This window comes from Cydia splendana, chromosome 14 (assembly GCF_910591565.1).
Source record: "Cydia splendana chromosome 14, ilCydSple1.2, whole genome shotgun sequence".
Taxonomy (NCBI): Eukaryota; Metazoa; Arthropoda; class Insecta; order Lepidoptera; family Tortricidae; genus Cydia; species Cydia splendana.
This window is the reverse complement of record NC_085973.1, coordinates 2,806,068-2,819,588: the sequence shown is the minus strand read 5'-3', so window position 1 is coordinate 2,819,588 and position 13,521 is coordinate 2,806,068. Positions and strand designations below refer to the sequence as shown.

Genomic DNA, 13,521 nt, shown 5'->3' with positions numbered 1-13,521 from the left:
CAGCGATATCCAGAATCACAAATCGTCTAATGAAAATGAGCCGTTAGATTGAATATATTTATAAATAGGTACATTTTTGACAGAAGTTTGTGCAAAGTAATAACTATATTTAATTAAAAGTTTTAAAGAGAAAATAGCTATAACAATGTTTCTAATAATTTAATCGGAATTATTTAGGTATAAATTGAGAAAGTCAACCTTATATAGGTATATATTTTAAAGAGAGAGGTTCGAACGAATCTATTTCTAATTTTAATAGCTAAAAAACAAAAGTTGAAGATAGTGGTAATAAACAGGTGTTTACAGCAAACATATTTAAATGTCCGTTTAAATATTTTGACGGTAAACATAACTTGAAAATAATCTATTTCTAATTTTAATAGCTAAAAAACAAAAGTTGAAGATAGTGGTAATAAACAGGTGTTTACAGCAAACATATTTAAATGTCCGTTTAAATATTTTGACGGTAAACAGAACTTGAAAAGGTCTTAACAAATTTGTTTTTTCGAACGAAAATTTAAAATCGATGTGAAATTTTATTTTTTATTGCTGCCAATTGTACATTTTATCAATTTATTAAAACAAGATGAACAAATACATATAGATTAAAGTTCTGATTTTCCTTGTTTATACTTTTATAATTTTCTAGCAAGAAGTCACCTAACGAATAAGGGTAGCTACACACATAAACTTGAAAATTTGAAATGGAACCGAACTATGTGAAACCGCCTTAAATCCGACGTAAGTACACTGATATCCTTAATATTAATAATCAGAGCGACTTACAATTATCTAGTTGCTCATATGTCACGCTCACGAATATAAAAAATCAGTCTAAAATATAGTAAGGCAACTTGAGAATATATATTTGCGTAGTCCGTTCGAGAATACTGTTAATACTCTTGAATAAATAAATAAATATTATGGGACAATTTTTATACAGATCGACCTAGTCCCACAGTAAGCTCAATAAGGCTTGTGTTGTGGGTACCAGACGACGATATATATATAAATACTTATATACATCGAAAACATCCATAACTCAGGAACAAATATTTGTGATAACCACACAAATAAATGCCCTTACCAGGATTCGAACCCGGGACCTCCCGCTTCGTAGGCAGGGTCACTACTGACTAGGCTAGGAGGCCGTTGAATGGATTAAAGCAAGCAACGAATTTCATTTCTAATTTGGTTGTAGCATTTTAACGAATTTTTTGCCTTCAAACAGTAGGGGCAAAGTGCGCCCATGGGGCAAATTTGACTATTTGACAATGAAAAATAATATATAGCGTATGGTTGAGGCCTTCTTATTCCCAGTAAGGAAAAAGAAAATCTTTGTATGACAGTTCTATTTTTAAGCGTCTTCTCTAGAATGTAACGATTTCTCGGAGTTTTAATTTGTCTTGGATAAGGGTCGTGTCGTGATGAAAGTTAAATAATACAGGTTAAAAATAAACTTTAGTAATTTAACCGATTCGTTGCGTGTTCCGTTTTCGAAAACTTTTGGCTGTGGCGGCGAACAATTATTTCATGACACGACAGGCGTGCCTTACGCCATAGAATATGAAGGCACGCCTGTCGTGTCATACGCCACACGTTAAAAACATTGATGACACGCCTGTCGTGCCATCCGAACCGAATCGGTTAACTCAGTTTATTATTCTAGACAGTTCAGTTTAGTAATCCCAAACGGACTTTCGACACAGCGGTGCCACGCAAAGCACGGTATTTTGACAATCTGATTTAAAATATCCATTGTAGGTACAATACTGGCATTTTTTTGTATTATTTTCAATATTGGCAACAAGAAATCTATTTTTTTTACATATTTTTAAGTATTGTTCTTGACATAAAATTCATGATATAACAATAAGATAAAAAAATTACATGTTTACGATAAAATAAATTAAAAAATCTTTGGGCAAGACACGAGCTGCAACCTTTGGGAACACCGGTCCGGTCGCTTTTAACAAACTGAGCTACCGATGCTTACCAGAAGCGAATCAATTTTCCATTTTACTTTAATATAAAAAAATTAAAGTATCGCTCGCAAACGTACTCTTTTTCAAATACAATGGACGAATCAAATCAGCGTCAAACCGAGCCTACAATAGAAAGAAAGACAATCAAAGATACTTACGTTTTAACTTCAATAATTTATTCTCCCTTAAATTCGTAAAACTCAACGCGCCACTTACACTATAGGTAAACAATACATAGATATACAAATATACATCACAATCGTAGACAACAAACAACAGCGGCACTGGCGTTTACGAAAACGAGTCGTCTAATTAGGTAAGGTGGGGTAAGACTATCACCGGGGCAAGACAAACACTTCTATGGGATCCTCATACTGTTTGTCTTGCCCCGAGCATTATAAACTATGTTCGTCTTACCTTACCTTATGGTTAAAACAAAATTAAGAACACTGATTTAAGCTTTCACGATTTTTACACATTAACTATAACACGGGACTTAATTGCGTACTTCCGAAGTTTCGAGAATACGGGGACAACGCCGTCGTCGAAACGTCGGCGGTAAATTTATTTAATCATATGTTATAGTTCAAAATTAAGAATTAAAAAAAAGGTAACGAAGTGCAAATATAAGACGACTCGCAGAAATATTTATTTATTTGTATACAATTATTGGACTTATAACCACGTGCACGCATTCAATACAGAACCCTACCCAATAAATACATATAAATGACATAAATACAACACACAACATATTTGGCGTCAAAAGAAAATTTCAATTTGGGAGCGAAGTTAAAAAAAAATAACAAAAATAAAAAATCTACTTACAAAATAAAGTGTACGGGTATTTTATATATTAAAGCGATTAATATACAGTTGTTTACATATATTTTACATAATGTACAGTGTATTTACATTAACGTTCAATGTGAAGCACACACACAACGAAACTTATTATATACATAACCGAATAGAATCGCCAAAGTACTACAGTATATAATGTTATACAATTTATTGACATACTATTTATACAGTTTACAGAATATTTTGCTATTTATAATCAAATCGTAAATCATTTGACGCATTAACTTCCTATACACGGTAAGCAAATTGTTTAAGTTTCGAATATTTAGATTGGAGTAAGACCGATGGTTTTAGTTATTATTCTATACATATAGCTGTTATATACTTTTATAATATCAGCCAATATCTACAAGTCGCTGTCCTATATTATACGGTTTTATCTGTGATTATCTGAATCACTACCCATTATAATTTGGTGTCTAATATTTAAAAGCACCATTTATGCCCGTGGTCGTAATATTTTTTAGATGGTAGAGTTAGATCAAGAAAAGTCTGCAACGATTTTAATAGCTTACGCGGTGCAATTGTTATTTATACGTCATATTTCATAGAAGTTTGACGTTTAAAATAACACTTGCACTGCGTGTGCTATCAAAATCGTTGCAGACTTGTCTCTGTCTAACTCTAATTACTTTTAATAAAGTATAGTCTTATTCCAGTTTTATATAAAATTTTACGTATTAAAATTGTATTCATGTTATTGAAAGTTCTAAATGTTTTCAACCGAGTTCGTTTAGGTACTTATAAAATCACTATTATCTATAATTCCATTAGCTAAATAATCACCAAAATCAATGTAGAGTTAGACCAAGATAAGTCTGCAACGATTTTGATAGCATACGCAGTGCAAGTGTTATTTAAAAATCATAATTCCATAGAAGTTTGACGTTTAAAATAACACTTGCACTGCGTGTGCTATCAAAATCGTTGCAATATTTTCTTGTTCTAACTCTATCTCAAATATGCTTCACTCAATGGTATTAACTAATTGAAGGGATGTTTACAAAAACAACATAACTGCTTAGAGCGGTTGACACTTTTTAGGGTTCCGTACCCAAAGGGTAAAACGGGACCCTATTACTAAGACTTCGCTGTCCGTCCGTCCGTCCGTCCGTCTGTCACCAGGCTGTATCTCACGAACCGTGATAGCTAGACAGTTGAAATTTTCACAGATGATGTATTTCTGTTGCCGCTATAACAACAAATACTAAAAACAGAATAAAATAAAGATTTAAATGGGGCTCCCATACAACAAACGTGATTTTTGACCAAAGTTAAGCAACGTCGGGAGTGGTCAGTACTTGGATGGGTGACCGTTTTTTTTTGCTTTTTTTTCGGTGTTTTTTTTTTGCATTATGGTACGGAACCCTTCGTGCGCGAGTCCGACTCGCACTTGCCCGGTTTTTTAAGAACATTGTTAATCATTTCAGGTGTCATCCAATGTAGTCAGTTGTGTTGTTTTTGTAAACATCCCTTCAATTGAATCAATACGTTACTTATCAATTTATTTTAAAGAAATTTAATGATAAACCAATTAAAATCAAAAACCTCTTCCGTGTAATACTTAAGTTAGTTTAAAATTAAAATTACCAATTTATCATAAGAAGTCTTACTATTGCTCGAACTATTGACAACCTATATTGCCATTATTATTTAAAACGATATGAGAATGTACGTAAATTTGATAATTTGTGCTATTCATACTTCACAATTTGTGACAAATAAATGCAGAAAACTAGTTTCAATACATTTTAACCCACAAAAATAATTAATCATATTAGAGTCCGCTTATAATATTTTTCAAACTCGAAGGGTAGGATGACAGATGTCATCTCCATATAATTTATAACCTAAAAACGTCAAATCTGGCTAAATTGTATTGAAATAGCTGTCATCCAACCCATCGAGTTTGAAATATATTATAGGCTCACTTTGCACCAACTTTAATAACAGATTATGGTAGTGTTATTATAAACGTCATATTTTCATAGAAAGGACCATGGGCAACTTTGTATGGAGCCTGGACCCAACGCCAACAGAAATGAGAGTAAGGTCATTAGATAGGTATTTCTATGTAGGTACTTTATTTTGTTCCATGGGAACCAATCGGAATTCCATTGCAGAACTGAGATATTGGTATTTTAGCCAAAATGTCGTCACCCTTATTACCTAGGCAATAGAGTCCAAGTAAGCAAATTAATTCCTGCAGATGTTCGCGCACCGCCGGGCGAGCACACCGAATGATATGCCGCGCTCGCCCGGCGGTGGACTCTATTGCCTAGGTAATAAGGGTGACGGCTATTTGACTAATATACCAAATTCTCAGTTCAGCAATGGAATTCCGCTTGGTGCCCATAGAACGAAATGAAGTACAGAAAAATACCTATCTAATGACCTAACTCTCAACTCTGTTGGTTTTGGGGCAATTTTGACGCATAGTCCTTTGCCATTAATAATGACATTGCCACACTCTGTGTTTACAAATGGCGTGCAGAGTTAGTTTAGTCCGACTCTATACAGTCAGACGCAAAAGATACTAAACGAACGAAGTATTCAAAATGATCTGCTTACGCTATTGTTCTAATCATAAAGTGTGTAGATAATTTTGAACATGTCGTCCGCTAAACTGCTTCTGCTTCTGGCTGTATCACTAAACATAATATAAGATCAATGTGGCTAATTCCGTCATAGGGACTATTCCGTCCACTAGCGTTTTTCTCGAACAACGAACAAAATTTATAATTTCATCGACAAAGCAGCTATTCCTTTTTTCAGCTATCAAAAGCAGATGGTTTTTTTTTCCTGCGATTGAAAATCAAATAAATATACGCTCGTAGACGGAATAGGCCCTATGACGGAATTAGCCACATTGACCTTAGCATATTTAAAACAAAAATGGAAGGAATAGGTACTATTTTACCGTGCATGGCGCAATGGTCATGAAACGTAGCCTATAATTCATAAGATCAAATTTATGCCTTACGCGTACGAAATAAGGATCACATTTCATTGCCATAATGTTAATAAAGACTTGAACAATCATAAGATTTGAGTATTAATCGTAAATACGATACATAATCATACATCGAGGTTTTTGGTGCGCGAATGGTTTATACTAGCCTTAAAATAGGTACCGTAAAAACTGATACTATTTTAACATTGCTAAGCACGTTTGGAGGTTACTAGCTGTTACTACATATAACCTATAGTTTAATAATTATTTTAGAACAAAGTTATAAATCATTCCCGCACCAAAAACCCCGATGTATGTACATAATACATGACGCAAGTTAGTAATATGAGATCGCGATTTTGAAATTTATTCATATGAATTAGAGTTCGAAATGGCTTACACTCGCTCGCGCACTAACAATGGAATTCTGTACACGAACGTATTATTTCTACTACATACTACAGAATGAAGTGTTGTAAGTTAACCTTCGGCCGAATTTTCAAGTCTAGAGGCTTGTACGGAATTATCCCTCAGACGGATTTTTCCGCACTTTTAGTTGTCTAAGCTCAGCAGAGCTACGCAATTAAGATTCAAAATGGTAAACACCAATTTGTTACAAGGTCTTCGTGAATCACCTAGAAAATCTATAGGTAATATCTTCATGAAATTTCTACGCAATTTTGAGTCTTATATCCATGTATTAAGGTCTATTGCACACCTCAGACCTCGTCGCCGAGGTCCTGAACACAGTTCTCGGCAATGGGAACGAATTTATCTTCTATCTGTATGAGAAGGATGCTCTTGTCGACGTGGGACCGTAGTTTAGGGTCCCGGTGGTTAGGGGTCCATTTGTGCACCACCTGGGAATAAAAAATAACATTTTATTAAAAAAACCGGACAAGTGCCAGTCGGACTCGCCCACCGAGGGTTCCGTACTTTTTAGTATTTGTTGTTATAGCGGCAACAGAAATACATTATCGGTTCGTGAGATACAGCCTGGTGATAGTTAGACGGACAGTGGAGTCTTAGTAATAGAGTCCCGTTTTTACCCTTTGGGTAAAACCCTAAAAAAAACCTGACTTCGAAAAACAGTGACAAATGTTATGTGTAGAGAAGCGAAACACGTGTCGAGTATTGTTCTTTTGGTGGTGGTCTGTTATATTTATTTGCGTATTTATTTTTGCGGTGGGAGGGTGGGAACATTAATTGCATGTAAAAAAATACGCAAGTAAGTATAACGGGTTAGCACTGATTGACTAGGCACGTTATCTTTTCGCGGATTTGCAAAGTAATAATTTAGTAACACACTACTTACCAGTCCATCCATCCCCGGCATCGGCACCCAGCTCCCCCAAAAGTTCCTCCCCCCCCTCTCCCTCTGCGCCTCCGAAGGCCACTGCACATCTATCCTCCTCCCCAAATTGATACAATCGTACACCCCGAGAGGCTCAATGATCAACACTTTACTACCAACACTGACATTCATTTTCAACTCGCTTCTGCCCGAATCTGATCGTTTGATTTTAGTCTTTATATCTTTATTCTTAGAGTCCTTTTTCCCTTCTTTCTTAAGTATGGACTCTTTATTGGACAAGTCGGAATAGTGGGTTTCTTTGAGCGGTATGGCTTCAGATTTTTCTATATAGCGACCGGTGAGTTCGCGGTAGCTTTCTCGCTCATGACGGATTTCTTTGCTGAGTTTGGACAGATCTTTTGACGTGCCTTCGTTTAGGAAGTATCTGGAAGGGAAAATGTAATTAAAAAAAGAATACATATATCGAGATTATTGAGGCCCAGTTTACCCTCTGGGTTGGAATGTCAAATAGCAGTAGTAGCTTTCGTAAAAATTTCGCGGTAATTCCTGGGATTAATTGCCAAGCGGACCCCATGCTCCCATGAGACGTGGCAAAATGCCGGGACAACGCGAGGAAGATGATGATATCGAGATAATTGAGGTGTTAACTTTATCAGCGTGTTATAATAATAACACAAAAGCTACTTAAAATTAACATTTTAACCCCCTTATTCATAAAACTTTACGGGACTGATTTTGTTAAATTATGTTTTATCCCTTTCTTACAAATACATTAGTCAAAATGCCAGATAAGGACAAACGAATATTAGCTAATTGAGGGTTGTAGCGCGTTTATGAACAAGGGGGTAAATGTTTACGTGACAGGGTCCCTCTTGGCCAGAGTTGGAAGTAAAAATTCGGGATTCCAGACTTCTTTAGGTTGAGGTAACACTTTAGGGCCACTTACATCACCCCACTAACCCGAGGTTAAGCGGTGAAACCGTTAACCCAATGTCAAATTGTACTGGTAACCATGGTAGCTCCAGGTTTAACCCGTTAACCCTGGGTTAGTGGGATGGTGCAAGTGGCGCTTCGAGTAGTAATGACAATAATGACGTCAGAAATGTTAGTGAGTTTTCAATGCTAAGACGGTAACCGTATTATACAAGTGTAGTAAGTAAGAAGTAATAGTATCTATTTATAAAAATAATATAATTTCCATGCAGTTTTTGGTTCGAAAAAAAGATTTGATGAAGGAATATTTGTTTAAGGTGGTTCGCATTCCATACAAAAAAAAATTGCGTTATATTAACTTATTAATTATTAAGTAATTACTTTAGTTAATTACACACTATTACTACATAAATATGTGCGCATCTGTCTGCTTTCAAATGTTTATTTGCGCTAAATTGATAGTAAAACTTTGTTTTATACAGAAGTCACGCAAAAACCGTTATTTTGGTATTGCATTGATAAAAAAATAAAACGGTTTTTGCGTGATTTCTGTATAAAACAAAGTTTTACTATCAATTTAGCGCAAATAAACATTCGAAAGTAGACAGATGCGCACATATTTATATAGTAAAACTTTGTTTTATACAGAAGTCACGCAAAAACCGTTATTTTGGTATTGCATTGATAAAAAAATAAAACGGTTTTTGCGTGATTTCTGTATAAAACAAAGTTTTACTATCAATTTAGCGCAAATAAACATTCGAAAGTAGACAGATGCGCACATATTTATGTAGTAATAGTGTGTAATTATTTAATACAACGCATTTGTTTTTTGTATGGAAAGCGAACCACCTTAAGCATGTAGAGTAGGCGTTAGAATAAAATGTAAGATTACTTTGATCGCTTATCTGCTTATGAAAGATTGTTACTGTAGTTTGTAATATGTACCAGTAAAAGTAAGTTTCTAGTTCTTAAAATTTATTCCTACAGTGTGTGTGTTGCAGGCATGCGTGTGTGTGTATAATGTCTACCTTTGTAAGTCTCTGTCTTGCCTGGCGTGCCTGTTGGCGAGTATCTTGCAGTCCGGCAGCGACACGTCGGAGAGGCCGTGCGGGGCCAGTTCCTCCAGCGAGGACTCTTCTGATCGCCGCGGGGCCGCCGTCTGGGGATAAACGTTCTTATAGTCTGTCCCCCTATGATAATAATCGTTTGTCCTTTTCAGACGTATTGGTATGATAGAAAGGGACAAACGATTATTATCGGCTTGTCAACTTTAGTAAACGTTTATGAGTAAGGGGGTGTATCTTTAGGTATTTAAAAAAGAGTAAACTTAATCTACACTCAAATGACTCCTTAAGCCAGTTGAGGTTAGATAAAAACATTACATGATCAAATAATGTAGGTTAAGGTCAGGTCGTTCAGTGACAGATCCAGGTGGTTTTGTATTTGGTTGGTTAACCAATAAATGTTATAACTACCCGATTTGTTTACTTTTATTTAAGAACCTAAAGATACAGAGTATAGGTCATCATAATCAGACTAAGATTTGTAGATTCTCAAAATATTGACAAAATAAATTATAATTAATAAAATACGTTCATGTTAACCGAAGACTATTTATTGTGTGACAGAACGACATGACAGCAATTCATATAAAAACATATTTGGAACACCACAGTTCCATATTTAAATCAACACTGTAGATGGCGCTGCTGGATATCATAAAACTACACCCCCACTATATCTAAGCATAGCCATCAGCATCATCAGCATTAAAAAAAACAGCTTTAAAAAGAACTACACATACCTACTACTTAGGCACAAGTCCTAACTTCTCAACAAATCTAAAGTGCTTGACAAACCCTAGACTCTTAGTTAATAAGTCAGCTGGCATCTCAGCTGTCGCTAAGTATTTTGCTTCTACCACACCTTTAGCTATTATATCCCTACTAAAGTGGTAACGTATGTCAACATGCTTCGACCTATTATGAAACACAGGGTTGGCCAATAACTTCAGAGCACTTTGGTTGTCATTATAAATTGTAATTAATGACATCTTATTTGTAATTTCATGGTACAATGACCTTAAGTACATAGCTTCTTTAATACACTCAGAAATACTAATATATTCTGATTCACAACTGCTCAAGGACACGCTATTCTGCTTCTTACTGCACCATGAAACTACACTGCCAGACAAAGTGAAACAAAATCCTGAATAGGACCTCCTATCAAGAACATTACTGCCCCAGTCAGCGTCAACAAACCCGGTAAGCTTTGAATCAGACTCGCTACTATACCTGAGGCAATAGTGTTTTGTTTTCTTGAGATAACGCAAAACACGTTTGGCATGAGCCCAGTGTTCTCTACCATGACAGTTATTAAACTGGCTCAGATACCCTACACTGAAAGCAATGTCAGGCCGTGTCAAAACCGCTAGGTACATGAGACTACCAATGAGTTGTTGATAAGGTAATTCAGTATCACAGCTCTCACCTTTATCTAAGTTCAATCTTTCCTCCATAGGAGTTTGAGCAGTGTTACAGTCTGTCAAATTGAACTTATGCAACAACTTGTTAACATAATCCTCCTGATCTAAAGTTATTACATTATGTTCTTTATCAACACACACATTCATACCTAAGCACTGTATGACCTGACCAAGATCTTTTAATTTAAAATGTGAAGACAGTACCTGTTTCAAACTTTTGGTTTCCTCTTCATTATTAGAAAACACAAAGAAATCATCAACATATAGAGCTACTACAGTCAAACCATTGTCATTTTTCACATATAAGCAAGGTTCAAGTTTAGACCTAGTATAACCATACTCGGTTAAGCAATCATCTACCCTCCTGTACCACGCCCTTGAGGATTGTTTGAGACCATATATGGCTCGCTTCAACTTAAGCACCTGTCCTTTACCTTCAGATGAAGGAAAGCCTTCTGGCTTCTCCATATAAATATCCTCCTCAAGATAGCCGTTCAGGAAAGCAGTAGTCACGTCTAAATGAGAAATATCTAAATTTAATTGAACCGACAAAGCAAATAAAAGTCTGAGAGTTGTATGCCTTACCACTGCACTTTACGACACTAGAGTCTTTTGGAACGCTGACAAGCTCCCAGGCCTGGTTGTCTTCGAAACTTTTCAACTCTTCTGCCATAGCTTGTCTCCATTGCTCTTTCTCTGGTCCGCGCAAAGCCTCTGATAGTGAAAGACCACTGGCATCATCCATCCTGCTAGCATCTGAACATAGATTTGAAATGCCATACCTTTCAGGCGCTTTTCTTTGTTCTGCTGTTCTCAGGACTGGACCGATCCTCTCAGGAGCAGGAACATTTTCAGGAACTGAAACACTCTCAGTTGTGGTGTCTGCATCCTCATACTCACTAGGGTTCATTGACTCAAAAGATGAATCAGTCAAAGTTCTGGAAATATCTGGACTCTCATCCCCCACTGAACTTTGACACCCTACTTCAGCTTTTTGTATTGTTTGTTGTTGAACTTCAATTTGGCAATACTCTTGTTTTTCAAAAACCTTTACGTCCCTCGCTGTGAAAAATGTTCTCTTTTCAGGATCGAAAAGTCTATATCCTTTGACCCCTTCTGGGTAACCCATTAGGATAGCTTCCTTAGACTTTTTCTGCCACTTCACCCTTTTCTCTTTGGGGATGTGGACCATGACAGTACTGCCGAAGATTCTTAGGTGACTTAGGTCTGGCTTTGTCCCTGTCCACATTTCAAAAGGTGTTTTGTTGTTCAATCCTGACGCTATTGTCCTGTTCCGTAGATAAACTGCACAACTACATGCTTCTGCCCAGAATTCTGTGGGTAGCTCGGAGTCAAATAACAGGCATCTAGCCTTCTCACACACCACACGATTCTGGCGCTCGCACAACCCATTTTGTTCAGGCGTATAAGGGTTCGTCCGTTGATGCAGTATCCCATTTACCTTCAGGAACTCGCTGAACTTCTTGCTTGCATTTACTGATGTCAATCTTGTCGCTAATACTGAAACCTTCCACTGCATCCTTCATTTTCGTCATGTATGAGCTGTTAACATGGGCGAGACGACGGTGCCAAGTCTCGGCAGACACTGCCATAGCAACGTTGGTCGTATTTTCTGGCATATTCAATTTGTAAACGCCGTTTGTCAAAGTAGCCGTAGCAACAAGCTGTCCACTTCTGTTGTAAATCTTACAACCTTTCTTAGTGAAGTCTACTTTATTACCTTTCTTTATCAGTTGGCTTACAGATAACAGGTTCGTAGTTAAACTCGGTACACATAAAACATCTTCAACAGTTATGTCGAACTCACTGTCGGGAGTCACAGTCGTAATCTGTACGTTTCCGGAGCACAACACTGGCATACATGCCTTATTTGCTGCAACTATCTCGCGAGTAGCCGGCTCGTACGATGCATTCATAACCCAACTTTCATTTGCCGTAAAATGGGTACTAGCGCCGCTATCAATGTAGTAATCATTTTTCTTAAAGTCGGCACTTAAAAACACAGCACTGAATGCATTCGACTGTTTACGTGTAGTATTTTTTTCGATATTTGGGCACTGATTTCGATAATGCCCCGGGACCTTGCATCGAAAGCATTTCACATTGACAGTTCTGACTTTTGACATTTCGCCGCCATCCTGTTTACCACAGACAATCTTTGTTTTATTCTTTTTGTTATGTTGGTAACTTGACGTACTCGCGAACGCACTCTCAGTCTCGTTCCCATTCCTTGTCAAATTTGAATTTTTCTCTTCCATGTCTAAAAGTTTTGTTTTGATGGCATCTGTCGTGATAGAAATGCCGGAATGCTCTATTGCCATGATCATTGGGGAATATTTCTCAGGCAAACCTGCTAATAATAGCGAGCCGATCCATTCATCACTAATGGCAAAACCCGTACCACTTAATTTTTGACCATTTTCAACCATTTTCGTTACGTATTCTGTCATCGAAGTCGAATTTTCGAGTCTTATGGAAATTAAATTTCGCAACAACGTAATTTTTCTGGCGAAACCAGAGTCATCAAATAAGCTTTTGAGTTTAGTCCATAATTCAAACGTAGTTTTGATGCCTTTTACATGGACATACAAGGAAGGGTCGATTGTCAAAATCAATTTTGCACGGGCTTTTTCGTCATCTGCAACTTCTGTACCCGTAGCTTCTGGCTTACGCGTAATAAACTTCTGCGTGCCCTCTAGGATAAGAAAATTCTCTGCAGCGAAAACCCATTCACAATAGTTCTCTCGGCCACGTAACTTGGGCACATTCGTCACATAGTTTGGTGACGACATCTTCGGATTTCTGTCACAGATCGCACTCACAATATATCACACACGATACACTATAAACTGGCAATCTAATACTTGACTAACCCCCCGTATTTATCACTTTAAATCGCCCATAACCTATAATTAATAAAATACGTTCATGTTAACCGAAGACTATTTATTGTGTGACA

At 36.7% G+C, this 13,521-nt stretch overlaps 1 protein-coding gene across 1 annotated transcript in view; it reads right to left on the bottom strand.

Moving 5' to 3' along the window:
* Positions 1-6,460: 6,460 nt before the first annotated feature.
* LOC134797034 (pecanex-like protein 1) overlaps positions 6,461-13,521 on the bottom strand; it is a 43,702-nt gene continuing 36,641 nt past the window's right edge. The window contains exons 25-27 of the mRNA XM_063769237.1: positions 9,082-9,212; positions 7,118-7,541; positions 6,461-6,662 (exon numbers count right to left, since the gene is read on the bottom strand). Of these exons, the coding sequence (XP_063625307.1) occupies positions 6,522-6,662; positions 7,118-7,541; positions 9,082-9,212 (696 nt within the window). The 3' untranslated portion in view covers positions 6,461-6,521. The remainder of the gene's footprint in view (positions 6,663-7,117; positions 7,542-9,081; positions 9,213-13,521) is intronic.